This window comes from Grus americana, chromosome 6 (assembly GCF_028858705.1).
Source record: "Grus americana isolate bGruAme1 chromosome 6, bGruAme1.mat, whole genome shotgun sequence".
In the NCBI taxonomy this organism is placed as follows: Eukaryota; Metazoa; Chordata; class Aves; order Gruiformes; family Gruidae; genus Grus; species Grus americana.
The window spans coordinates 18,237,788-18,263,628 of record NC_072857.1 but is presented as its reverse complement, the minus strand read 5'-3'; the positions used below and the strand labels follow the sequence as shown (position 1 = coordinate 18,263,628).

The window sequence follows — 25,841 nt, the reverse complement described above, 5'->3', positions numbered from 1 at the left end:
CAGGAGTGGCTCTGGGCTGCCCAGGGATGCTGCGCCCCTGAGAGCTGCTGTGTCACCTCTGAGGGGCTGCGCCTGCTGTGAGGTCCCAAAGTCCTTTCCAGAGGCAGCAGCACCTGCAAATCCCCCTGGAAGGGCAAAGCTGGAGTCCCTGCAGAAGATGTAGCCCTGGCACCGCCCTGCTCCTCTGCAGGACAGGGACATGGGGCAGGGGCCAGGGGCCAGTGCGGTCATGGCATGGCCAAGGGGCAGATCTGGAGCAGGTGGCCCCATTGCCACCCAGCTCCAGCTTCTCCTGCTGGACACACACCAGCCCCGAGCAAAGCAGATAGCAAACGCTTACTCAAAATGCAGCATTAATTATGCTGCTCAGAGCCACGGCTCCCCATACCTCGCTGGGCCTCCCCAGCAGCTCTGCACAGACCCTACTCCTGCACCTCAGCACTGACCGGGCACCAGCCGCCCAGCCCCGGCCATCAGCCCCCTTGTCTCGGTGCTTGAATAATTGATGGTGGCGGGTGCATGCAGCCGTCTCGGGTAGGAGGTCTGGGCATGAATCTTTCATGTGTTTGTGCCTCCCAGAGCTGCTGGGGACAGTCTGCGGGAGATGTGGATGTGCTGGGAGACTGGAGAGGTGGGGACTGTCCCCAGCCCTGTCCCCAGGGGGAAATAAATGCAGCGGGATGGCCCTCATCATGGGGCCGGGCAGCACTGCAGCAGCTTTCTAGCCCTATGGAAGAGCAGTTTTCTGCTGTGACCCCTCTCCCAAGAGCTAGGGACACCCCAGGTGCCCTCCCCAGCATCACCTCCCCTTGCTGCTGCTAGAAGGATGCCCAAGCACACGGTGCCCACTGCAGGCAGAGGACAAGGGGACACAGGACAGCAACACAACCTTGGCTCTGAGTGCCTGGGCACAGAGCGGGATGGCAGGAGGCATTTTGTCCCTGCCCTGCCAGCCCCACTCCTGACATCCCCCCTGCTTGGGGCTGAGGGGCTGCGTGCAGCAGCAGGGTAGAAGCAGCTAGCCCCTTCCCAGTGCCACCGTGCCAGGGCACAAGCCAGCAACCTGGTGTGGGGAGGCAGGAGGGGCACAGGGAGCACTGGGCAGCCCTGGGAGGAGGAAGAGGCTGTCGCCCCATCACGCAGCCCTGAGCGGCGGTGCTATATTTACTTGCCTGCAGGCCCGGGTCTCAGCCTCTCGCCTGTAACACAAGCCCTGCAGCCCGCCAGAATCTGAGGGGACGGCACATTCCTCAGCAAAAATAACCCCCCGGCAGCAGGCGAGAGGGCAGGGGTGGAGGTGAGTGACTGGACAGCTGTACCCACCGCTCCGCTCACCCAGGAGCAGCCCTGCTGGTCCACAGCGCCCCTGGATGGGGAGCCGGCACACGTGGCCACCGTGCCAGCCCCCTGCCCAGGTGGGTCTCCGGCAGCTGCCCGTGGGCTGGTCCCGGTGCCACCCCTGGGGCCAGGGAACGGGCACAGCCCCAGGGCGTGTGGCTGTACTTGGGGACTGGCAGCTGCACAGCCGGTCCACCCGCCAGCCCTGCTGGCTGTGGGCATCCCGAGGGCTGGGTCCAGCCCCATCCCCCCTGCACTGCCCAGTCCTGGGGACCTGTCCCTGTGCCAGCTGAGACCAGCACCCCGGGTGGCACCAGCCAAGCAGTTCTGGAGAGGCAGCCCCTGCGCTGGCACAGCCGGGCATGGTGCCCACCCCACAGCAGGGCACAGCAGCCTCGGCTGGAGCCTTGCCGCATCCCGGGCTCCTCCGAGATGCTGCTGTGCCCTGGGGCTGGGGGGAGAGCAAGGGGAAACTGAGGCAGCCCCAGAGAGTCCCATGAGAGGGAGGAGATGGCAAAGGAAGGCTTTAGATCCTGTTTTGGTCCCTGATCAGGGCTGGCAGGGGCTCCAGAGGGAAGGGGCAGTTGGCATTAAACATGGGCACAGCACTGCAAAAGGACTAAAGTTAGGCACTGAAATAAATGGCCAGAGGTGATGAACCACCGGGGACACTGTCAGTGCCGCCATCCCCACCAGGCTGCCATTGCCATGCACCACCAGCCACAAAAGCATGCTGCCCCACCGTAAGTCTGGGATGGACAGGAATGGGCCAAGCAGGGCTACTGCACACAGGCAGCTCCTGCCCCCTTCCCTGCCCCCAAATCCAGGCGGCTGCAGGCTGTTCCCTGGGCAGAGGAAAGGTTCCAAGGCGGTTTGATTGCTGAGTGCAGGTGGAGGCGAGTGGAGCAAGACCCTTGCACTGAGATCCCAAGACAGATACATCCAACCTTGAAACAGCCCTGTGGGGAGGATCAGGCAGTGCTGGCACTGCAAGGGAGGGCTGGGCTCTAAAAGATTAGCTCCGCTTATTAAGAGGTGATTTAATCCAGTTTACGGGGAAAAAATTCAGGAGATGCAGCTGAGAGGTGATATAGGCTTCAGTGAGCCTGGGGGTGATGGAGTCACGGCGGGGACCAGGGCTGGCTGGAAGGGTCTAGAGGGTCCCTGGATGGACCTGGGAAGCCCCTTGACCAGGGGCTGGTGGTGGTGTGAGAAGGGTCAACACACCCCACGTGCACCCCTGCAGCTGGGGCACGAGGGAGAACCTGCAGCAGGAGAGGGGCAGAGCAGTGGGACACGGCAGGGATGGTGGGACACAGCAGGGATGTTGTGCCCCCGGGAGCCCCCATGCCTGGCTGTCCAGCCACCCCCACGTGTGTGCTTCCCGCTCCCCATGCTGGGCACTGACGCACTCAGGGGACCTGGGAGAAGAGCAGGAGAAAATCATTAGTGGGGTGGAGCGACAGATTCAGGGCAAGGGATTAGAGGAGCTAAATCAGGCTCGTGTGAGCAAGGGAGAATGCTGAGCTGGTGCAGAAGAAGCTGCTGGGGCAGAGTGCAGAGCTGGGCAGCACAGAGCCCCCCCACAACACCAGCAGTGACCTGAGCCACCTTGGGGAGAGCTGATGCTGACCCCGCAGAGAGCTGCAGCCTGGCCAGCACACCAGGGAGAGAAGGTAGAGGACCAGGCTCTGCGCTCACTGGAGACCACGACCCAGCAGAGGTGAATGGAGCAAGGGCACCCCAATACCTCCATACATGATGGGGCCAGGACCCCAAGCTCAGAGAAAGACATCATCCTGCCCAGGGACCTTGCACACATCCCCCTTGCCCTGTAACTCGCTGACAACCCAGCTCACAGGGCCCCCAGGTAACAAGGACTGGGTGTCCCTGCCCAGCACAGGGACGGCACAGCCGCCAGTGGAACTTCCACAGTCCCCAGAGAGCTGGGTCTCGGCAGGGAGCGTGGAGAGCCTCTGAGCAGCTGGGTCCTCCATGCCGGAGGCTGTCAAGCCACGGCACACCTCCTGGCAAGGTGTCAGGACATGTGGGTACAGAGCAGTGGCACGGCTCCTCCATTTCACATGATGACCTGTCTCACCCCTCGGCTGCCGGCGTGGAGAAAATGGCCCCGAGGGAACAATGCACTCAGTGCCAGTGCCCTGCGAGGACGCCAGGCTGGACCCCCCCATCACCTCGACACCAGCACTCATCAGGACATGGTGCTCCCTGGGCACTGCTGCGGCACACCACGGACACCGTTCTGCCCCAGGGAAGGGGCAAAGCCACACCGGGGGCTGCCACGCTTATGGCCCAGCCCGATGCCTGCGCGGCTCCAGAGGCGTCTCTGCCCCGGGGCCGGCTGTTTGCTTGAAGGCAGCGCACCCACGGCCAAGCACCCAGGGCAGGGTGACATTCACCCCGTGCATTAGGCAATCTTGGCTGCTCCGTCCCTCCCTCAGCTGCTCCAGAAAGGCGGCAGCAAGGGCTGGCGGCTGGGAATCGGGAGCAGGGACGAGTGCGTCAGCACAACGGGAACGGGCACCTGGGGAAATCAGGCGGTGCCACGCTGCTGGGCAGAGGCAGGGGAACCTGGGCCAGGGGTGCCGTGGAGAGGTGCAGATGCACACCAGAGTGTAAGAACAGGGTGACACCCCCTCCTCAGTTCCCCCGGGACAGGCTGCTCCTGCCCTGTGGGAGAGTGCACGTCTCCCATTCTGCCTGCACACACAGCACCATACATCTGACCACACAGTGCCACAGCCCCCAAAGGTGCAATGCATAGTGACCCCACACAGACCCACTGCAGGGCAGGACCCCTCCTGCACACTTCTGTGCTCCCCCTGTTCCCCCACCAGGCCCATGAGCAGCACGTACACCTCAAACCTTCATCCAAACACTGCTCCTCCCACTCCCCAGCCCAAACAGAACCACTCCTCCTCTTCCCCCATTGCTCCCCTTCAGCACCGTGAACGCTCCTTCTGCCCTCCCACTGTCACCCAGTCCCCCCCTCAAGGTGCAGCATTTCCAGCACACGTCCCTTGCTGAAAAGCCCCAGGTGCAGCTCCTTTTCCAGAGCCTTGGGGCTCAGCACCACTTCCCTTGCTCCCTGCCCTTGCTGTCCCCACACAGACAGCACAGCTCACATCTCAGAGCAACGCACACTGGCCAGCACCACACACTCCCCAACACCCAGGTCTGCAATGTCCCAGAGAGGTGACATCCATCCTGGGGCAGAGGGGGCTGAGCCCCAAACCTGCTTGGCCCCTTTGCAGGATGAGGCCCACCCGTGCAAGGGCCCACAACAGCCCCCATGCACTCCCTGTGCACCAGAGGAGCATGCCCTGTGTCTAGAGATGACAAGCAGAGGGACTGCCATAGGGCTCTAGGGAGCCAGCAGAAACTGCTCCCCCCCCGCTAATTAACCATTAGGCCCCGCCCATTACACGGCACAGGCTCCACCCACTCGACAGCCCCACCTCCTGCAGTATTAGGCTCCTCCCCCGGCCCCACCTCCAGAGGGTCCCAGTGCTCCCAGTGCAGCCCCGGTGCCTGGTACAGCTGTGATGGCGATGCCACAGGCAGCTGGTGCACGGGGGTGGCTCGCGCAGGGGCACCACGGGGTGCCAGGGACCCTGCCAGCGGCTGCAGAGGGTGGCACCACCGGTGCCGTGCACCCAAGTTGCGTCTCTCTCTCTCTCTCTCTCCCCTCCTGCCCCGATCAGGCCTGGCATCACATGCTCCCAACGCGTCCGTGCCCGGCCCTGGCACCCTGCCCGGCCTGGCAGCGGGTACTGCAGCCACATGCTCGCTCCAGCCCAGAGAGCCGCCCCGGTGCTGCCGGTACCCGGGCACCCCAGCCTGCAGCAGGGTGGGCACAGTGAAGCTCACCCCTGGCTAACCCGGGGCATGCACAGCAGCAGGATCCTGCAAAGCACAGCTGCCACCCTCAGCAAACCCGTGCCCACGGCTGTGCCAGCACAGGGGTGCCACCAGCCATGCCACCCTTACCTTCCATGTCAATGATGGCCAGCACGGCGCTGGTCATGGCCTCTCCCCGCTCATTCTCGGCGATGCAGGTGTATACGCCGGCATCTTCCTTTTTGCTGTCCCGGATCCATAGGGTGCCGTACTCCTCCTCGCATGGGGCCAGCAGTTCCTCATTTCGGTACCAGCGGAGGCTGGGCTGGGGGTTGCCCACCACCACCACCCGCAGCCGGATGTCGCAGCCGGTGCCGATCGCTGCATTCTTCAGCTTCCGTGCAAAAAATGGTGCCGCCAGGCGAGCTGGGCCCTCCTCAGGCGCCCCTGGCTCCGCCGTGACCTTGGCACGCTTTGGGGGAATGCCGGGGCTCGGCGGGGCCGCCCGGGGCTCCCCACCGGCCCTAGTCGTGCCGCCACGTCCCTGCGCTCGGTGCATGGTCTGCAGCTCCCCTGCCCACTCCCGTGACCCCCACCGCCCTGAGCCGGCAGCACCGTGCCCGTCTTCTTCCCCTGCCTGCAGCCCGGGGGTGCTGGGTGCCTGCCAGGGGTGCCGAGGCAGAGGCAGCCCCCCGGTTCAGGTGCTGTCTGGTTCGGTGCCTCCCCCCCGCCGGCCACAGCCCCGAAGGTCGCAGGGCCGTGGGCAAGTGAAGGGCTATTTTTAGGCAGGGGCTCAGGTTGCTGCTCGCCAAGCCACCACTCACCAAGCGCCCGGTGCAGTGTGGCATCCACAGCCCATGCTCCGCTGCGACCCCGAGCCTGCCCAGCGCCTCGGCACCTGCTCCTCCGCCGGCCTGGGTGCGAGTCCCACGGGTGCCGGCCGCTCGCTGAGCTGTCCTGGCGCTGGGGCCGTGGCGTCCCCCCCCTCGCCCGTCCCGTCCCGTGCGGCCCCCGGCGAGCTGCGCTCCCTCTGCCCCCTCTCCCGAAGTGGCAGCTGCCTCTGATATGTCACATTCCTTGGCCGGGCTCCCCCTCTCAGCACCCACCACCCCGGCCCTGCAGCCCAGCTCCGCTTGCAAAGATAGAAAGGGGCCAGCGCCTTTCCATATTAGCAGTGAGGCTCGGGGGGGATCCAGCCTTCCTCCCCCCCCTTCCCCTTCTCTGGCGGTGTCACCGGATCGGGACAGAGAGACCCTGGTGGCATGTGGAGGGAAAGGACACCCTCATGCTTCCTGCAACGGGAGACCTTGGGCAGGAGCCAGCCGCGCGGGGCCCCTTTGCCCCATCCCCAGCAGGCAGCGGAGAGGGGGAATCCCTACATCCCTGCTCACCCCAAATCCACACTGCCGAGAGGCTGCATACACAACAAAACCCCATTTCTCTCACCAAGCCCCTACCTTACTGCCCTGGGCAGTGTTGGTCCCAGCCAGCCCCCCATTCAAGCCTTGCTCAGAGAAGGAGCACCCCGCTGTTCAAGTTTGGGGTGCCCCATGAGAGCTCCCACATGCTGCGCTCCAGGCAGCGAGTGACCAGGGACTGCCTGTGCCACGCGCTGCCTTGCCACCCCCGGGCAAGGCAGGGCTTCCCCGGCTCCTGGCGCAATGGCACACATCTCGGCACCCGGCCCCGGCCGCCCTCGCGGGGGGCTATAAATCTGGGTGAGCAGGATACGAGCGACACAGCATGCTGCTTCCCTGCTGTGGACCCGTCCCACTGGCTTTGCCACAGCCCGTTGCCACCAGCCCAAGAGCGCCAGCATCAGTGGAGCATCACCGGCAAGGAGAAGATCCCAGGATCCCCCCCCCCCGCAGCTTGGGTGGCTGCGGCGTGCTGGAGCGGGATGCCCTGCGAGACCCATGGCCCGGCTGCAGAGCAGCTGAGCAAGCCCCAGGGTCTCTGGGGGCTGGAGGAGAAGCCTGAGAGAGGCTTGGGGGGCTCTTCTCTGCCTGTGCTGCCCTGTGGGCAAAGGGCTGCTCTGTCCCATGCCTGTCCCCCCCAGCCCCAGGGGGGCCCCAACCTGGGCTGGGCAGGAAGGGATGTGTCATTCCCCCCCCCCCGCCCCCCCGGCAGCCTTGGGGACTGTCCTCGATGTCACAGGGCCACCTGCTGGAGACAGCCCTTGAGATCAGACATCCCCCCCCAGCCCTGGCCGGCCACACAGCCAAAACTGGGGTTCACCACGCTGGCCTCTCCAGCAGGGACCCCCGCCAGCCCCATCCCCACTGCTGGCAGCAGCACCTGCCTTGTCCCTAAAACACCACCACCTCCCAAGCCCACTGCCCTCCCAGGACTCTGCTGCCTGGCAGGGCGGGCAGACTCTCCGACACCTCCCGGGGCAGAGCAACCCTGAATCTCTCTCTGTGGGATGCTTGACCCTGGGTTCCCCTGCTGCATCCCCCATTGCTGGGACGAAGGAGCCGAAGCCAAGACACCCACAGCCCGACTCTGGGGAGGGGGGCACATGTGTTGGAGGGGTGAGGGCATAGGGCAGGTTGAGCCATGGGGTGGTGGGGCTGATGCCCACGGGGTGCTGGGGAGGAGGTAGATTTGGGATGAAGGGGGCTCTGCTTGCAGGTTGGTAGCAATGGGGGGGGCTAGGAGAGGTCCTGGGCAGGTGTGGGTCTGGGCAGGTCTGGCCTGGGTGAGGGCAGAAAGGGGGCGGCTGTGGGGCTGAGAGCCACAGGGCCATGGTGTGAGGCCCTAAGTGTATGGGGGGGACAGGGGACGGTCACACAGAGCCCCTCCAAACCTGCTCAAGCCTCATCTGCCACTGGCCCCAGACTCAGCAGGGCTCCCCCATCCAGTGCAACTGGGAAACACATCACCACAGACAGCAAAATGCTCTGGGGCACCTTCAATGTGAGGGACACAAGTTTTGGGGGGGACCAGCAGCCTAGGGAAGAGACATCTTGGGGGCATGCTGTAGCCCCCCCGCTACCAAAACCTTGCCACGCAAACCCAACACACCACCCCATCCAGCCCAGCCCTGACTTCCCCCCAGGTGTTGCCTCCCACCACCCCATCCCATCTCTGCCCCAGAGATACACTGGGAGGAAGGGGTGATGCTCCACTGTTTATTTCAGCCGCCTGAAGAGACACGTAGATGCGGTGGGGTGGGGGTGCAGTGGGGTGAGGGGTGGGGGCGCCTGCCCTGGCCCCCAGGCCTCTCTCCGGCTCCTCTCCTTCTCTCCCCCCTCTCTCCCACTCACTCACTCCTCCTCTCTCCTGTGTCCACCTACCGGTACCCTCTCAGCTCATAAGCCTGGCCCCGCACAGCCTCCTGCTGCTGGGGGTCCCCGCGATGGGGGGGGAGGGGCGGGCGCTGCCCTCCTCTGCCCCACGGGGCTGCCTCTCGGGCCGGGGGGAGCGCAGGGTCCCCAGCCCCCCCGGGCCGGGGTCGGGGGGGACACGCAGGTTGGGAGCACCCTGGCTCCGAGCCGGGCGGAGAACGGGGGGGCTCGGCCCGGACGCCGCTTCTCCCCATCCCTGGCATCGCCACCACGCACCCGGAGAAGTGCCAGCTCCGGGGAGGCCGGCGGTGCCGGCGGGGGGGCGGGTCCCCGCTCCAGCGGGACGAACCCCGAGCCCGTGCCCAGCGCGGGGAGGGGGCTGCGGGGGGATCCAGAACCCGCTGCTGGGACCGTCTGGCTCTCCGGGGAGCTGTGCCAGGCCACCACCTGCTCCCCCCAGCCCCTCCTGCCTGTCCCCTTCCTCCCTCCCTCCCTCCCTCCTGCCGCCCCCCTCCCGGCCCCGGCCCGGGCCTGATCCTGACGCTGGCGTTGCTGCTGCGAAGCTGCGAAAGCAGAGCGAGCCTTTCGAAGCCGAAGGAGAGAGCCCGGGGGGTGCGGGGGGCCCGGAGGCGGCTGCGCGGGGGAGACCCCTCGGGCAGTGCCGGGGGAGCGCCGGGGGGGCGAGGTGGGGGGCAGGAGGGGGGCTTGGCGGCGGGACGGAGTCAAGGACAGAAGGTGCCGTTGGGCAGCCGGGGCAGGCTCCTCTACAGCACTTCATGCTGCTGCTGGGTCGCCTCGCTCACCACCTGCCGGGAGAGAGGCACCGTGAGACGCCGTGCCGTGCCGGCACTGGAGCCCCCACCGCGGGGACAGGCACCGTGCTCGGCCTCCCCCCCAACCCCTCTGGCACCCCACCACCCCCCCGGTGTCTCCTTGCGCTCACCTCCCCGTCGCGGGTTTCGATGGTTTTGATCATCACGGTCTTTTTGGTGTGCACCTCGGAGCCGCGCTGCTCTGGGCTGGTCTCTGCGGGTGGGAGGACACAGGGCGTGGGACCACGGGAACGTGTAGATGGGGCTGGGGCCACCGAGGGGCTTCAGGAGCCCTGGCTTAACCCCCCCTCAGCTCATGGCAGCACCCGACCGAGTGCACCCACACCCATGGCTACCCAACCTGCCAGCCTGGCTGCAGCCCCCCAGGAGGGAGATTTGCCCCCACACTGGGGACCCTCGGGGACTCATCACAGATCCCCCTCCTCACGGGGTGACGCTCACCTCGGAAATTGAGTGCAGAGGCGAAGGTCTGGTGCATGGGGATGCTGATCCTGCAGGGATACAGAGGCGAGAGCTCAGCGCCAGCCAGCCCCAGCCCTCGGGCAGCTGCTCACAGGGTGGGAGCCCCAAAAAACAGCTGATCCTGCTGGTCCCCCCACCTTGTCCTGCCCCCCCACCACTCACCGGTTCTCCTCGCCCTCCAGCAGCTTGCGGTATGTAGCGATCTCCACGTCCAGGGCCATCTTGACGTTGAGCAGGTCCTGGTACTCACGCAAGTGCCGGGCCATCTCGTCCTTCAGGTGCCGGATCTCCTCCTCCAGACGGGCAATGGTGTCCTGGTACCCACCGGCCTCCCCCGCAAAGCGCTCCTCCATCTCCCGCATCTGGCGCATCAGCGAGTCGTTCTGGGGGGACAGGGGAGCTCAGCAAACAGGCGGACCCGGAGGGACCAGGGGTCACCTGGAGTGGGAGCTCGGGATGCTGGGGGGTCCTAGGGGAGAGCCAAGGACCTGGGGAGAGCTGTGGTCAGCCCTGGGCTGGGTCCAGCTGATGTGGGACCGTGATGGGTGGCTGGCACTCTCCCTCTACCCCGTGCTGGGCAGAAGGGTCTGGCAAGCGGCAAGCTGGGCAGGTGCTGGGCAACCCCAGCACCCTCTGCCCGGGTGCCCAGGCCCCCCAGCAAAGCCATCCTACGCCGGCGGGAGGGCACGGAGAGGTGCAGGAGCACTAGACGGCTGCCCCGGGGTGGCACTGCCATGCTGGTGGCTGCTGGCTGGCTCATGTGACTGTGACCGTGCCAAAGCAGGACTGTTGTGCCCTGATTGTTTGCATGCAACCACCTTCCCAGCCTGCAACCAGACACCCGGAGCCCTGCGCCCGCCTGCCTGGAGCCTCCCGGGCTGGAGCACCTTTTGCAATCTGCGCCTTGACCCCAGGGCCCTGCCAAAACACCTCACAGAGGCCCAGACTGCCACTGGGGGAGGCGCAGCCCAAATTAGGGGTATGAGTCCCCCCATGGCAGCAACTCCAAGAGCTGGGAAGAGCCCCACACCCCAGAGAGGTCCTAGAGCAGCAGGTCCCTGCAGGAAAATCTGGGGGCCACCCCAACACTGCCCGCAGCTCACCGTGCCCTTGAGGGCATCGATCTCGCAGGTGTAGGACTGGATCTGGTGCCGGTACTCCAGCATCTCCTGTTTTGCCTGCCGCAGCGCATCATTGTTCTTGTTGGCCGCCTGCGTCAGGTCAGACACCTGGGGAGAGACCAGGGTCAGCAGGAATGGCCACCGGGATGGGTGACCTACCGCGCAAGGGCCAGCCTGGAGCCCGCCACCTCCTGCACCTTGGACTTGTACCACTCCTCAGCCTCGGCGATGTTCTTGGCAGCGATGCTTTCGTACTGGGCACGGATGTCCCGCAGTGCAGCCGTCAGGTCGGGCTTGGAGATGTCCATCTCCACCTGGATGTGCTGCTCCTGCAGCTGAGCCTGCAGCTCCCGGATTTCCTGGGGGGGCAAGGTGACACCTCAGGTCACCTGCTCCGTCCCCTGACCCCATGGGTGCCCATGGGAAAGGGGACCACCCCTGACCTACCTCTTCGTGCACCTTCTTGAGGAAGGCGATCTCCTCCTGCAGGGATTCGATGCGTCTTTCTAGGTCGATGCGTGCCAGCGTGGCTGCGTCCACGTCCTGGGGGAACATGGAGAGGAAGGGTTAGCAGGATGGGCGCAGAGGGAGCGTGGAGACCACGCACGGGGGGCTGGAAGGTGCAAAGCTGCGCCCAGGGCCATGCTCTGGTGCTGGGGCTGGGCTGCTGGGGGGAGATGGGGGTGGGAGGGAAGGCAAGCTCCCATGCCACATGAAGGGGACAGTACTCACGGCTCTGAAAGCAGCCAGGTTGTTCTCAGCCTCCTCCTTCAGCTGGATCTCCTCTTGCAGCCTGGGGACAGAGACGGGAGGTCAGGGGACCTGGAGGAAGCCCTGTCCCCCGGTGGCAATGTCCCCCTGAGCTGTCCCTGAGCCCAGCGTGGCCCAGTGGGAAGACGGTGGATCGTCCTGCATTCCCGGCGGGCGGCGGGAGGGCTGGCGGGGGGCCAGAGGCTCTTCCTCCCATTCCCTATTATAGTCAATGCCGGAGAGAGCACAAAGGCATGAGGTCAGCTCGGTGCCACGCGCGCTGCCCCGGCCCTTATAGGGGAGAGTGGCCGGCAGCCGGGGGGACGGGGTGCAGGATCCGGCACGGGGTGCCCAAGGGATGGCCACCGGCTGAGCCGTCCCGGGGAGAGCAGGAGGACAGGCGGGTCTCAGCGATGCTGTGGGATGGGGGTATGGAGTGGGGACCGCTGGGGTGTGAGCCCAAGGTCAGGGCTGGGGAGCTGGGCTGTGCCGGGGAGGGGGCAGTGCCACAGGCTGCCGGTCAGGGGGAAGGCGGCAGGGAGGAGATGGAGGTGCCCGGGTGGTGCTGGCACATGGGGTGGCAGGAACCTGACACCTGTTTGTTCCGGGCCCTGCTCCTCCCCTGACATTCAGAGCTCCTCCACGCGCCACCCCCAGCCTCCCAGCATCAGGGGCTCTGCCCCACCAGCACCCCAGCGCCGGCCGTCTGGAGCGGAGGCTGTGGCTGTGAGGGGGAGGCAGCAGGCTGTGTCACCCCTAGGAGATGGGGACTCGGCATCCCTGGGGCACAGAGGCCAGGAGGGAAGGCACAAACCAGCATCAGAACAAGCGGCTCCCACAGAGCATCCACCTCTGCTGCCAGGTGCCCGGTCAGTCCCCGGGGTGTCACTCAGCCCAGCCACCCCTGTGGCTATTCCCCCCTGGCTACAGCCCCGTCCCTGGCACCACCCAGGCCCATGGCATCCTTGGGGGGTCCCCGCTGCTTCCAGGGCACTGTGGACACCCACGACAGGCCTGGAGCATCCCTGGCCTGCGGAAGTGCGTCCGCTTCCTCCCCTCCCTCCTTCGCCTCCGGAGCTGGCGGAGCACCCCCCCCCAGGTCATCCTCTCCCCCCCCCTGCTTCCGCCCGCCTGGCTGGCTCTGTCTGTCTGTTCATCCCGCAGGGCTCAGTGCACCCATGGGCTGGCCAGCCCTCCCTGGTCTGAGTGGGGATGGGGGCACCAGGGGGAGCACTCTGATCCCCCAGCTTTGGAGGTCCCATGGCATCACAGGCCGGCCTCAGCCCAACTGCAAGGGAGGGCGCAGAGGACACCCCTGCTGCCAGAGCCATCCTGCCTGCTGGGTGCTGCCTGGGTGCCTGGAGAGGGCTGGCAGCGACCATCCGGAGTGCCCTGCTGCAATGCCCAGGCTGTGGGCACCTTCTTTGCCCTGCCCCACGCTGCTGGGCCAGCTCCCCCATGCCTGCCCCACGCCGTGGGTCAGGGAGCACCCAGCACTGGTGCAGTGGGTCGTGGGTGCCCTTCTCCCTCCCAAAACTCACAGCCCACATGCCAGGTCCTGGCACCCTGCAAAGTGCCCCACAGGTAGGTGCAGCCAGCAAGAGGCATGGCCGGGGTGAGGGGAACAGAGGAGCGGGGCCACGACAGGCTCTGGGCATGGGGCACAAGGACAGCAGTGAGTACCCGAGGGGCTGCCAGGGTGAGCTCTGCCACCGCTGATCCCTAGGGATGGACGCCCACAAGGACACGCCAGGGCCCCCCACTCACCTCTGCTTGAGCTTCTGCAGGTCATCGAGCAGGTTGTCACGCTCAACCTCGACGCGGGCCCGCTGGCTGGTGAGCAGGTCCACCTGGCGCCGGAGCTCCCGCAGCTCCTCCTCGTACATCTCAGCCACGCGGGTGGGCTCCTTGCCCCGCAGGCGGTTCACCTCGGCCACCATGAGGGCATTCTGCTGCTCCAAGAAACGCACCTTCTCGATGTAGTTGGCGAAGCGGTCATTGAGCTCCTGCAGTTCCACCTTCTCGTTGGTGCGGGTCTGGAGGAACTCCTGGTTCATGGCATCGGCCAGGCTGAAGTCCAGCAGCTCGCCGGCACCTTGGTAGGCACTTTGGTAGGAGCGCAGGGGCGTCACGCGGGTGGTGCGGAAGCTGGACAGGCTGGGGACAGCCGAGGTGCGGGACACCTGGTAGACACGGGAGGTGACGGAGCTGCCGCTGCTGCCCTTGCCCCCAAAAGAGGCGCGGGAGAAGACCGGGGAGGCGCCGCCGAAGGTGCGGCGGTAGGAAGAGACCCGCTGGCTGGAGGAGTAGGACTGGCTCATGGTGGCGGCGTGGGGCAGCGAGGCCGGAGCAGGGAGCAGGCAGCGGGACTGGCGAGCGGCCGGCAGCTCAGCGAGGCGTCGGGAGGGGACCCGCGCTGCCGCTATTTGTATCCTGCTGACATCACCCGCCCCTCCTGCTGCCGGGCAGCTGGGGGATGCTGCTGCGGGGGGGTGGATGGCTGCCAGCCCCCGCCCACCGCCCCTCACCTGCCCACACCGCCGGGCTGTGGACCCCTGGGTGGACATGACGATGCTTGTAGACCCCTGGGCACCCCCAGACCCCACCAGTGTATCAGCCTCCCCTCTGTCCCCCACTGCACCGCCCTGTCCCTGGGGGTACGGGGGGAGGAAGGGGGGCAGGTTGGTGGTGAGCCCCCCAGCACTGCCCAGACCCCCACTGCGGCACAGACCCATCCACGGTGGGGCCTGGACAGACGGATGGGCTGGGCTGGGGGGCGAAGAAGGCGAATCAGTCCTGAAACACCATCACTTGCCCCAACTCGAGCCAGACCCCATGCCCTGGTGGCCCTGTTCCCCAAATTGGCCTTGAGCACCCCAAAATGCCCCTGACAGTGCCCTGACCCACCCCACAGCAAGAGCTCAGCTCTCCATGTGGGGCCAGACTCCAGCCGCCCCCCCCTGAGAGAGGGCAAGGGAGGGCCCTGGGGAGGGGGTCATGTGGGGGGACCCCTGCCCTGAGAGTGCTTGTGCTGACCCACCACCCAGACCCCACCTTTCTGATACGGGGGGCTGAGCACTGGTCCAGGGCTGGGCGCTTTCAGGGTGCTGCTGAGTGACCCCGAGCAGGTGCTGGGTCCAAGCAGCCCCGGTGATGTCACCCCCCTCCCCGGGTCCTCGCTCTGGTACATTCCCGAAGCAGCAGGCACCCAACCAAAATAGCCTCCCGAGCTCATACCCGTGGGACATACGTGGTATTTATAGCCGGGGGAGGTACCCTGTTAACCCTTCTTGCGCCAGGTGTACAGAGAGCATGGCTGGATGGGGACCCTGCCTGGAGCAGCCCCAGCACCTCCCTGGTCTCTGTCACCCCGAGAGCAGGACAAGGTCCCCAGGTCATCCCAGGGTGCTGCAAGCTCTGCCCTGTCTCCTCAGCCTCTCCCTTGGCCTGGCAGTGCTCTGGGGAACAGAAAGCCCAGCCCAGCTCCCCAAACCTTCCCAGAATGGGGAATAACCCGGTTCACTCCACTGCAGCTTCCCACCTCCTGGGCAGGTGGTGGGTCAGGGCAGGGACCCCTGGGGCCACGCACAAACCCATGCCCGTTAAAAAGGACGTTCTCACTGAGGGGGGCTGTGCCTGGGCAGCACCCCCTCCTCCCCAGGCCCCCCAGAACACCTGGTGACCCCCAACCTTGCCCAAGCTGGGGTGTTTTGGCTGACATCAGCTGGCACAGCCCCAGCGCCTCTGTCCCCGGAGGCCCTGGCAGAGGGGACCGCTGTGCCACCAGCCACCGGGTGACTCAGCAGCAGGAGCAGCGCTCAGCCCTGCCCAGCCCCGCACCTCCCGGCCCCCCCGCCCCAGCTGCAACGCAGATGCCAAACAGTGCCAGCGCTCGCCCGTGGCGGCATTGGCATGGCAAAGGCTTGGGCTTGGTCTCAGCACCATCCTCAACTGCTCTGGCTCCAGCAGGCACTCCTGCCTGCTCCCTGCCAGCCCTCTGCCACCTGGGGGGCCAGCAAAGGTCTGGGCCCTGCATCCAGGCTGCCCCCCCCCGAGCCTCCCATCCTCTGATCCCCTCCTGACCGCCTAGATGCAGCGTAATGCGGCGGCTTCCCGGAGGTTGCACGCTGCCTGGCGGAGACTGCCTTTAAAAGGGAAGGTATTTCCAAATGTAGTTGTTTCATCCCAGCGCAGGGGGGAGGATGGAAGGAAGGGGGGGTTTGGGGGGTGGGGGAAAGAAGATGGAAAAACAGACAGCATCCTTCCTCCTCCTGGCCCTGCTCCGAGCGTGCCCTGCGCATCCCTGAGCCACACACGCCCTGCCTGCCCCATGCCACCTTGAGTGCCAGCAGGGTGGCATGCCAGCCCTTGGCTGGGGTGCAGAGGGGCAGGTGGGTGCCCACACCAGCATGGGGGACCCCAGGGGTCTGGGCCAGGACTGTGCCAGCTGTAGTGTTCAGCTGTCCCATCCCATGACCCCACTGCAGAGCCCTCCCCAGGCCCAGAGAGCCCTTGTCCCCATCCCCATCCCACAGAGCAGGGGGCTTGCAGGGTTGGGGTGCCCCGGGGAGGGGAAATGCATTCTTGGGCACTGCTGCTAGGAGGGGAAGTGGCTCGGAGCAGTTAACCAGGAGCATCCTCCTGACCCCGCTCTAGGACAAACTGTTTGAAGTGGCCTTTCCTCGGCTACCGTGACAGCCTTCCGGGATGACTCCGTGCAGGCAGGGGCCCCACGGCTGGCAGAGGGCAGACAGACACCTCGGACTTTCCACAGCCTTTTAGGAAAGCCCCTGTTCGCACACAGGACCCGGCGGCACGGGAAACAGGGGGCAAGGAGCAGGATCCAGGGACCCTGCCAAAGTCCCTTCCCAAGGACATGGCCCCAAGCACTCCGTGCCAGCTGAATCCCTAGGAACTTGGAAAACCATAGAGCAGTGGTGCAGGGGTGCAGCGCAGGGAGGCAACAGGAGGGATGCTGCCTCCTGTCCTGTAAAGCCCTGTTCAGTCTCCTCGCAGCTCCATTCCAGGCCGGGCTGACCCAGACCGCCGGAGCCTGGGAAGCAGCCCCCAAGCCTCCGCGCTGGCCTGGCCCCAGCTCCCGCCAGGCCCTCGGAGGAGGCTGCTGCCAGGAAGGCGTCGGGAGCTGGAATGTCAAACAACTCCCTCTGGTCATGACATCCCTGTGAGTGAAGCCAGCTGCATCCCGCAGCCGCCCCTCCTCCCTGGCCCTCCCTCCCCGCTGCTCCCCCAGGATTTAAGCCGCCTGGGGAGCCGGGTACAGCCTCCCCGGGCTGCGGGCATCTCAGGGCTTGGAGCTGGGCAGGATGCGGGGATGGGGTTCCGGCCTCTCCTTGGCCCCATACCCTGCCAACCGGGGCCCCCGCACCCTCCTCATGCCTGGCCCTGGCTCAGGGGTGAGCAGAGGGATGGGAATGAAGCAGCGAGGGCATCCATCCCCCTCCCTCCTGGCCCCTGGCTGTCTCCCTCCGTCCCGCTCCTTTTACAGCCATGAGCCTCCCAGGCGCCTTTACCCTAAGAGGGAAGGACTGTGCGGCCCATTCCCCGGCGCTGACGGACCCAGAGCGCGTGCTATTGTCTAAATAGGAGATGGTTCTCCTTCCCTGCCTGGACCACAGTCCACCCTGGCCCATCGGGGTCCCAGGAGCTGGTGGGTGCCCTGTAGGCTGCAGCCCCCCACCTGCTGCTCACCCCAGCTGCCCCCATACCTTCACCCCCCGCCAGGGCTTGGGGCCTGCAGAGTGGGCGCACAGCCCATCTGGCTGCCCATGGTCCCCACCCCTGTGTCCCCAGGTGATGGGGATGCTGGGGACGATGGCCTGTCTCTGAGTGGCACAGGGATACTGGGAGCATGTGGCTGCCCTGCAGCATCCGTGGATGCTGGGGGTGTCCAGCTATCCCCCGTAACCTGTATGGATGCTGGGAGGTGTTTGCTTGCCCCTCTGGGTCTGTGTAGGTCCTTGGGGTGAGTTGTTGCCTCCGTGGTCCACGAGGATGCTGGGGGCGACCTGTTGCCCCCAGTGCCGTGTAGATGCTGGAGACCAGCTACCTCCATGTCCCTGCAGATGCTTGAGGCATATACCTGCTCCCATCACTCATCTCCAGCGAGCCCTGCGATCTGTGGGGATGCTGGGGGTGTTCACCCATCCCCACAGCCCATGAGCCGGTTGCGGATGTCCACTTGCCCTCATGACCCACGGGTACATTCACCTGCCCTGTGGCCATGGGGATGCTGGAGGTGCCCAGCTGCCCACACAGTCCAGTGTGGATGTAGGGATGACTGGCTGCCCTTGTGGTCCGTGAGGATGCTGGGGTGTCTGTCTGCCCTCCTGCAGGCCTCAATAGCATCACCCATGCCAGTGAGATGAGGTAGCAGTTACCCTCTGCGTCATTGGCGGCTTATGTAAGGCATGGTGGCCATTTGCTCAGCCTCCAGCAATGCCCAGGCAGTGATTTCACTTTCCCATGCTCCTCGATAGGTGCCATCCCTGCGCTCATCCTGCAAGGGCGGGCAGGGAGGGGATACAGGCAGCCTGGCAGGCTTCAGGAGAAGGGGGCGGCACCTCCTTGGACCTCCAGCTGTGTTTACAGGCTCTGTCCTGGGCCATGTCTCTGTTAACCCCTTCCAGCGGGGCTCAGCTCCGGCTGCCCATCCCTAGAACCACCCACCGTCCTAGGGAACGCTTCCCGGAGTGAAGCCTGCACGGCACTCCACCCTGGGCTGCCGGGTGATGTGGAAAGGGGCACGGTGCCCTGTTCCCACTGGTCCTGCCCCGGCAAGGCACCCCATGGCACAGGCGTGAGTTCAGCAGCGGGGTGTAAGCACCGCAAGGAGGAGCTGGCGGGGGGGTAGTGGAGTTCCCTGGGGCTCCCTGCTGCAGCAGGGGGTCCATGGGGCAGAGAGGGATGGGGACAGGAGCAGTGCCTTCCCAGGAGCACGGTGACGGGGTGGGGGGCGGCCGTGGCAGGTGCTGTGCAGCCCCTGGCATCCAGCCAGGGGTGAGTCAGAGCCCACCCGGAAATAGCCAGCGGGAGCTTTTTCTGGAAGCCCCGCTGCTCCGGGAATAGCTGCGGCATGCCAAGGCACTGCCCTTTGCTCGCGCCTGCGGGGCTGGGCAAGGGCCACACCCGGCCCTGCCACTCACCCCCAGCTCCTGCTCCGGCCACCCCAGATCTGGGCACCCCCTTCTCCTGCACCCACACCCCCTGGGACCCATCTGCCCCAGGCACCCGCATCCTCTGGGCACCCACCCACTCCGGGCAGCCACCGGCTGGGGGGAGGGCCATGGGATCCAGGCACCCGTGCTGCAAATGTCCCCAGATGTCCCCCAGGCATGTCCTGGGGACCACCCGGCAGCACCCAGCCCTGAGCTGGGTGCCTGCAGCAGTTGGGGGGTGATGCTGTCAGGAGGAGCGGGGCAACGGCTGCCTGGCACCCATGTCCCTTCGGCAGGAGGGTGCAGGGCAGGGGGTGCATGTGATCCAGCTCTGAGCCGGGGTGCTGGCTGCCTGTTCCCAGCTCGGTCCTGTCTTGGCGGGGCGCTGGCCCTCTGTTTTTCTGTGGTGGCTCTGGTTGACATGGAGACGCTCCAGCTGTCTGCTTGCGGGGTGCCAGGCGGTGGGGGTGCTCGTTCCCTTTTAGAGGGGGAGAGGCAGGTGCTGGGGGTTGAGAGCATAAATCCAGGGCTGTCGTGAGCTCCCGGCACGGCAGGTCCCGGGGTCAGGGGCAGCAGGACCACCAGTTTCCAGTCCCCAGGACAAGGACAGTGTCTCTGGCTAAGAGGGTGCCCACGCTTGTGACTCAGGAGCTGGGAATCTGGCTGGCACTGAGCACCTGGGCCCCATGCACTGCTCACGGGCTGCCACATCCCTCCTAAGGCCACACACCCATTGCTGGAAAGGCATAGGCCTGCTGGGAAATGATGCACGAGCACTGATGGAAACCCAAAACCCCACTGCTACACCCAGCCCATGCAGGGGACACTGCCAAGGGCACGAGCCACCCCAGTCCGTGGCAGGCCCAGGGATCCCATGCCCTGGATGCGCTCAGGCTGTGCCCCTCCTGGGGCTGGCAGGCATCTGGGGCCCATCCTACCACCGTGCCACCTGCCAGCACCCCTGTGCATCGCTGTCACTTGGGGGCATCAGTCCCCAACATGGCACCAAGGGCTTGTGCCTTGTTTTCTGAGAGGGCCAGGCAGTGCCAAGGCAGGGGAGCAGCAATGACTTGCGGGGGGGGCTGCAGCTTGGCTTGCACCAGTGACTCACTGCAAAGACACCCAGCCTTCAGGATGTGTGTGTTCCCCTGAGCACCCCCGGGCACTGCAGGGACAGCTGCAGGCAGGCCAAGCTCTGTTTTGGGGTGGCCACTACTCACCCAGTGCCCTGGGGGCAGCGCTGGGTGACCATCCCTGGGGAGCCCACCCCTGCCCCTTGGCTCCCATCCCAGCCCCTCCTGGCTGTGCCCAGCTTCCACCCACCCAGCTCCCAGCTCTGCCTTGGCTTTGGCAGATGCTGGGTTTGCCTGGCCCCGGGCCAGGGTGCAGGGTGTGGGGTGCAGGGTACATAGTGCATGGTACGGATTGCATGGTGTGGGGTGCAGGGTGCTCGGTGCGTGGTGCAGGGTGCACGGTGTGGATTTCCAGGGTGCAGGGTGCGGATGGTGGGGTGCAGGGTGCGGGGCGCGCGCCCTCGGGCCGCCGGGGCGCGTTCCTCCGCGCCAGCAGGGGGCGCGCGGGGCAGGGCGGCGGGGCGGCGGCGGCCATGCAGGTACCGGGCGGGCGGGAGCGGGGCGGGGGTCGGGTCTTGCTCGGGGCTGGGGGGGGGTGGGGGGGGGTGTCCTCGGGCCCTCGGGGGGTTCCGGCCCGGGGTGGGGATGGTGTCGGCGCTCTCCGGTGATGGCGGTGCCCGTAGGCGGCGGCGCAGGGCTCGAAGCAGGCCGCGCAGGCGGCGGCGCAGGAGCTGGTGAAGTTCGTGAACCGGAGCCCCTCGCCCTACCACGGTGAGGAGCCGCCCGGCCCCCTTCCCTTCCCCTTCCCTTCCCCTCCCTTCCCCTCGGTGCGGCCCCCCTGATGGCTCTTCTCCCCCGCAGTGGTGGCCGAGTGCCGCAGCCGGCTGCTGCAGGCCGGGTTCCAGGAGCTGAAGGAGTCGGAGCACTGGGAAGTGCGGCCGGCACAGAAGGTGGGCCCGGCCGGGGGCAGGGCGGCGGGGAGGCGGTGGCGGTGGCCGGCCCTCACCCCGGCCCCTCTGCCCCCAGTACTTCGTCACCAGGAACTATTCCACCCTCATCGCCTTCGCCGTCGGCGGCCAGTTCCAGCCCGGGAATGGGTTCAGCCTGCTGGGGGCCCACACCGACAGCCCCTGTCTCAGGGTAAGGCCGGCTGGCCGGACGCCTTCTCTGGTGCCCTCCAATTTCACTGCACAAGCAAAAACTGCCCTGACTCCCCCTGTGCCCCACAGCTGGGTCCCTGCACCTCCCAAACCTGCCACCCAGAGCAGCCCATGCTGACCCCCTGCATTGCTCCACCTGCTGTTACCGCCTCTATGTCCCCTGTCCCACAAAGCACGTCACAGCACCCTGCGCTGACAGGATCAGCGATGAGACTCTGGGGGTGCTCTGCCCAGTCCCCACCACTTACCCAGTCCCTGGGGCTTTGCGGTGCCAGCCATGACACCTCTGCTCTCGCCCAGGTGAAGCGGCGCTCTAAGCGGGGGCAGGTGGGCATGGTGCAGGTCGGCGTGGAGACCTACGGAGGGGGCATCTGGAACACCTGGTTTGACCGTGACCTGACCGTGGCCGGGAGGGTGATCATAAAGGTGAGCTTGGCTTGGAACGGGCACGGTGACCTAGCTGTGTGCCCCCTGTTTTGGGTCTGTGACTCCCACCCAGAGTGGCACCTACTGCAATCTCTCAGCCCTGCAGGCCTGGCCCCAGCAGTCCTCCTTGTGTTTCAGGACCCGGCCACAGGGCGCCTGGAGCAGCGCCTGGTACGTGTGGAGCGGCCCGTCCTCCGCATTCCCCACCTGGCCATCCATCTGCAGCGCAGCATCAATGAGAACTTCGGGCCCAACACCGAGCACCACCTGTAAGGCCTGGCTCGGCCCTGACTGCTGGCCAGCCCTTGGGAAGGCTGGGACCCAGCTGGAGCGGTGCCCAGCCTCAGCTCACTCCCTTTGGCAGCCCCTCATCATGGTGGGGTGGTCTGCAATGGCTTTTCTCAGCCCCATAGAGTACTCCAGGTGATGCTGGGCACTGAGTGGCACAACAGATCTGTGTTAAAGTGTTGTGTATCCTTGCTCCATTCATCATGGCAATCACTCCCTGGAGGAGTAAGGCAGGCACCCCAGGAAGGGTTGGTTCTGTGTGACTGAAGCAGGAGAGGTGAGCAAAGCCCTGGGAGCTAATGGCATCGTCTCCCCACAGGGTTCCCATTCTGGCCACTGCTGTGCAGGAGGAGCTGGAAAAGGAGGTGCTTATGGAGGCCCCCCCTTGTGATGCTGCGGCCCAGGTGAGCTGAGTGCCAAGGACTAGCAGGGGCACTTGCTAGGGCCTCACACTTACACCTTTGATCTCCAGTCCTCAGGGGCCTGCCAGCGGGTTCCCTTTTTCCTCCCTGTTCACTGCTGGTAACCTTCCACTCTACTTCAGAGCTGTGTACATAACACCTGTGTTCAGGTGTCGCTGTGTTCCCACCCTAGCCTGCAGCCATCACAAAGAAAGGAGTGCAGCCCCCATAGGGCCGTCACAGTCTCTGTGGGGAGGCAGGGCAGGGAGGGGAGGTTGCACAGGGGCAGAGAGCCCCTTGCTGGGCCCTGTGAACAGCCCTGGTGTCCTGTGTGGGGTGGGGTCTTGGACACAGCATGTGTTAGAAGAAGGGGGGACTGTGCCAAGGTGAGCGGGGTGTGGGATGGCTCTGCAAGGGGGAACGGGGAGTTTCCACTATCATCCACCGCCTACCCTGCCCGCGGCTCTGCTTTCTTCCCAGGCAGAGCGGCACAGCCCTGTCCTGCTTTCCCTGCTTTGCCCCCAGCTGGGGGTGAAACCGGAGCAGATTGTGGAGCTGGAACTATGCCTGGCGGATACGCAGCCAGCGGTGAGTAAGGGCAGGAACCTGCCTCTGCCTGCACGCAGCATGCCTGCGGGCTGGCACTGCACAGGTTTTGCTCAGCACGCTTTTTCTGCCTGGGGCGTGCCAGGGTTGGGAGCTGAGCAGAATGAGAGGAAGCAGCTCCTGAGGGGCAGAGGTGAGGGGACTGGGATGGGGACCCAATGGCATGTACTTTTTGGTGACCCAAAGCCTGTGTCCTGCTCCTCCTGGCTCTCTGCCTGCAGACGTTGGGTGGTGCCTTTGATGAGTTCATCTTCTCCCCACGCCTGGACAACCTGCACAGCTGCTACTGTGCCCTGCAGGTGAGAGGGAGGGGGAAAGGAGCCTCGGATCACAGCATGGTCCCTGTGAGCCCCGGCTTGGCTTAGGAGCACCGTGTTCCTATGGCATGGGTCTGGGTGGTTGGAGGATCTGGGGTTGGATGGGGGCTGCTCCCTTTGCTGGGTGTGTGGGGTTCCCAGCAGTTCCCAGGGGTGACTCCTGCTCTTGCTGGGCAATGTGTGTCCCCACAGCTCCCTTCCTCAGTGCTTTGGGCTCTCCTGGGGAAATTCCTGCCGGCTCTGTGCTGAGCTTCCTGGGATGGGGTGGCACTCAGGCTGGTGTCCTTTCTCCTCTATCCCTGCAGGCCTTGATTGACTCATGTGCAGCACCCTCATCACTCTCCCAGGAGCCCAACGTGCGTCTCATCGCACTCTACGACAACGAGGAGGTGAGTGAGGGGCACAACTGTGGGGTGCCTGGCACAGGGAGGGGCTCCATGTTCTTCACTGTCCCCCGGCCGTGCCTAGCAGGAGATGGATCCCAGGCCCCAGTGGGGCAATGGGGGTTTGCTTACCCCCCTGTGGAGCATGGCCCAGGCAGGAGCTGGGAAGCACTGGTGTAGTTGGAAGCTGCTCTGCTGGCTTTGGGGAGCCGCCTGTCACTCAGCCGGCCCCTGGGGTGCTGGAAGGTTGCGTCGTGTGGGCCGTGCTGATGGTGGTCCCTGGCAGGTAGGGTCGGAGAGCGCGCAGGGTGCAGAGTCCTTGCTGACGGAGCTGGTGCTGCGCCGGATTTCGGCATCGCCACAAAACCTGACAGCCTTCGAGGAGGCCGTGGCCAAGTCCTACATGATAAGCGCTGATATGGCCCACGCTGTGCACCCTAACTACGTGTGAGTAGTCTGAGCAGTGCCGCAGGCCGGGGCAGCCTGCCCTGCCGGCTAGGGGGATGCAGCCCCGTCATTCCTCAGGGAGAACAGGCAGGACAGTCCTTGTTGCAGCAGGGAGGGAGGGCTGTAGCATGAAACTCCTGCTTCTCTTTTGCAGGGACAAGCATGAGGAGAATCATCGACCTGCCTTCCACAAGGTGAGGGCAGCTGGGATGGGTGCTGTCCATCTGTCCTGCAGCGCTGTGAAATGCCCAGCCAATCCCTGGAGCACGGTCCTGGGGTGCAGCTCAACAGCACTCAAACAGGGGACATTTGTCCCTAGCGTGATTTGGCCGTGCACATGTCTGGCATTAAGCATTTGGGACCACAGCCTTAGCCCTGGAGCCCTTCCCTGCTCTGAGCTGGGGCTGTCCCCATCCCCACGGATTGCCCAGGGAGGAGAGAAAGGACCAGTGGGTTGGGACAGGACAGCGTTGAATCCCTGTGGGTCTCTGCCTGGGCACGGGTGTTTCCAGACCCACCATCTATCCCCGGTGCCAATAGCAGGACCTGTGGTGCCTTCCCTTGTGCAGGGCCCCGTCATCAAAGTGAACAGCAACCAGCGCTACGCCTCCACGGCTGTCACCGAGGCAGTCATCCGGGACATTGCCGCCCGTGTGGGTGTCCCTCTGCAGGTGAGCAGGGCTGGGCAAGCCCTTGGTGAACATTACCAGCTTGGGCTGCAGCCCTGTGTCTGTGTTCAGGAGAGAGGGCCTGTGCCAGACCCCCCCACCCCTCAGTTACAGCGTCCATCCCTGCCGGGGTCTGGGCTGCCTGCTGCTCCGGGGTTCCAGCTCCGGAACAGGAGGGAGGACCTGGCTGAGAATGTCCCATCTTGGGGGGATTTTGCATGCTGGCTTGGGGACGGTGCTGCTTCCTTGTCTCGGGTTGCCTCCTTTGAGGCCCTGGGGCCCATGTGGGAGGCCATGGGGCAGCGTGGGGAGCTGCTGAGGCCATGTCCCTGTGCAGGAGTTCATGGTGCGTAACGACACGCCCTGCGGCACCACCATTGGTCCTATTCTGGCTTCCCGCCTGGGGCTGCGCGTGCTGGACATCGGCTGCCCGCAGCTGGCCATGCACTCCATCCGGGAGATGTGCTGCACCTCGGGGGTGCTCCAGAGCATCACCCTCTTCAAGGTGAGCCCCATGTCCCCCGTCCTGTGCCAAAGCCCACTCCCTGCTGCTCCACATCTCCTGCATCCCCATGTCCCCATCCAGCCCCTGCCCTGGGGCTGAGCCTGCCCATCCCCCTGGGCTCCCCGCCCCTCTGGAGCAGCGCAGGTACCGGCCGCTTCCGGAGGTGCCCCCTCACATCCCAGCCTTCCCTGGTGACTGCCATCCCCAAATGGTTCCTATGGCAACCAGTACTAGCCTTGAGTCAGTGAGGGGTTACTATGGCGACGCGGTCCTGCTCTCTGCGAGTAGCTGCCTGCTATGACGCCTTGCGCGTAACCCAACGGGGAGCCGCTGCCAGCCCCCGCTGCCTGTCCCCCCACCCCACGCCGCCCTTCCCAGCCCACCCTGATGGCCTGTCTCCTTCCAGGCCTTCTTCGAGCTCCTGCCAGCAGTCAGCAGCAGCCTGGTGGTCGACTGAGCGCGGCGGGGAGCGAGCGGCTGTGGGTTCAGCCCTGGGGCCATTAAAGCATCTCTGTCTCACCAGCGAGTGGTCCATGAGTGGGGCTGGGGTGGGGGTGACAGACTCGGGACCCCCTGGGGACTCCCTGTGGCTCCCACCCGTGCTCTCCCCTGCATCAGGAGTGGGACCTGTTCCCCCACCCACAGCAGCCCCCTCAGTGCCGTGTTGGGTGGGGGGTTCCGGGGGTCCCAGCTAATGGGCAGGTCCCAGCTAACGGGTGGGTCCCAGCTCGCTCCCC

At 65.7% G+C, this 25,841-nt stretch overlaps 3 protein-coding genes across 7 annotated transcripts in view; 1 reads left to right on the top strand and 2 right to left on the bottom strand.

Annotated features, from left to right (window-relative positions):
• Positions 1–6,192, bottom strand: part of SPEG (striated muscle enriched protein kinase) — a 38,680-nt gene extending 32,488 nt beyond the window's left edge. For all 4 annotated transcript variants that reach the window (XM_054830263.1, XM_054830264.1, XM_054830267.1 and 1 more), the window contains exon 1: positions 5,350–6,192. In XM_054830263.1, the coding sequence (XP_054686238.1) occupies positions 5,350–5,758 (409 nt within the window). In that variant the 5' untranslated portion in view covers positions 5,759–6,192. The remainder of the gene's footprint in view (positions 1–5,349) is intronic.
• A 2,127-nt stretch (positions 6,193–8,319) lies between these two features.
• On the bottom strand, positions 8,320–14,069 carry DES (desmin). The gene is made up of 9 exons (XM_054830622.1): positions 13,423–14,069; positions 11,638–11,698; positions 11,353–11,448; positions 11,103–11,264; positions 10,888–11,013; positions 9,947–10,167; positions 9,764–9,813; positions 9,433–9,515; positions 8,320–9,295 (listed from the first exon to the last, which is right to left on the bottom strand). Exons 1-9 carry the CDS (start codon positions 13,974–13,976, stop codon positions 9,254–9,256), a joined length of 1,395 nt encoding a protein of 464 aa, XP_054686597.1. The 5' UTR covers positions 13,977–14,069; the 3' UTR covers positions 8,320–9,253.
• A 6,315-nt stretch (positions 14,070–20,384) lies between these two features.
• Positions 20,385–25,623, top strand: DNPEP (aspartyl aminopeptidase). Of its 2 annotated transcripts, XM_054829940.1 has the most exons (15): positions 20,385–20,442; positions 20,587–20,674; positions 20,765–20,853; positions 20,930–21,043; positions 21,364–21,489; positions 21,628–21,758; positions 22,097–22,181; positions 22,659–22,766; positions 23,006–23,083; positions 23,407–23,490; positions 23,771–23,931; positions 24,086–24,125; positions 24,501–24,602; positions 24,937–25,104; positions 25,511–25,623. In XM_054829940.1, exons 1-15 carry the CDS (start codon positions 20,437–20,439, stop codon positions 25,559–25,561), a joined length of 1,431 nt encoding a protein of 476 aa, XP_054685915.1. In that variant the 5' UTR covers positions 20,385–20,436; the 3' UTR covers positions 25,562–25,623. The 2 variants fall into 2 exon arrangements, with proteins under 2 accessions (XP_054685915.1, XP_054685916.1); XM_054829941.1 differs by lacking the exon at positions 23,006–23,083.
• The last annotated feature ends 218 nt before the right edge of the window (positions 25,624–25,841 follow it).

Excerpts from the sequence above, each read along its gene's own strand:
- DNPEP (XM_054829940.1), top strand. Across the intron at positions 20,675-20,764 it reads GAGCCCCTCGCCCTACCACG|TGGTGGCCGAGTGCCGCAGC; the intron begins GTGAGGAGCCGC and ends TCTCCCCCGCAG. Across the intron at positions 24,603-24,936 it reads GTGTGGGTGTCCCTCTGCAG|GAGTTCATGGTGCGTAACGA; the intron begins GTGAGCAGGGCT and ends GTCCCTGTGCAG.
- DES (XM_054830622.1), bottom strand. The coding sequence starts at position 13,976 with ATGAGCCAGTCCTACTCCTCCAGCCAGCGGGTCTCTTCCTACCGCCGC. Across the intron at positions 11,699-13,422 it reads CTGCAGAAGCTCAAGCAGAG|GCTGCAAGAGGAGATCCAGC; the intron begins GTGAGTGGGGGG and ends CTCTGTCCCCAG. Across the intron at positions 10,168-10,887 it reads TCGATGCCCTCAAGGGCACG|AACGACTCGCTGATGCGCCA; the intron begins GTGAGCTGCGGG and ends CTGTCCCCCCAG.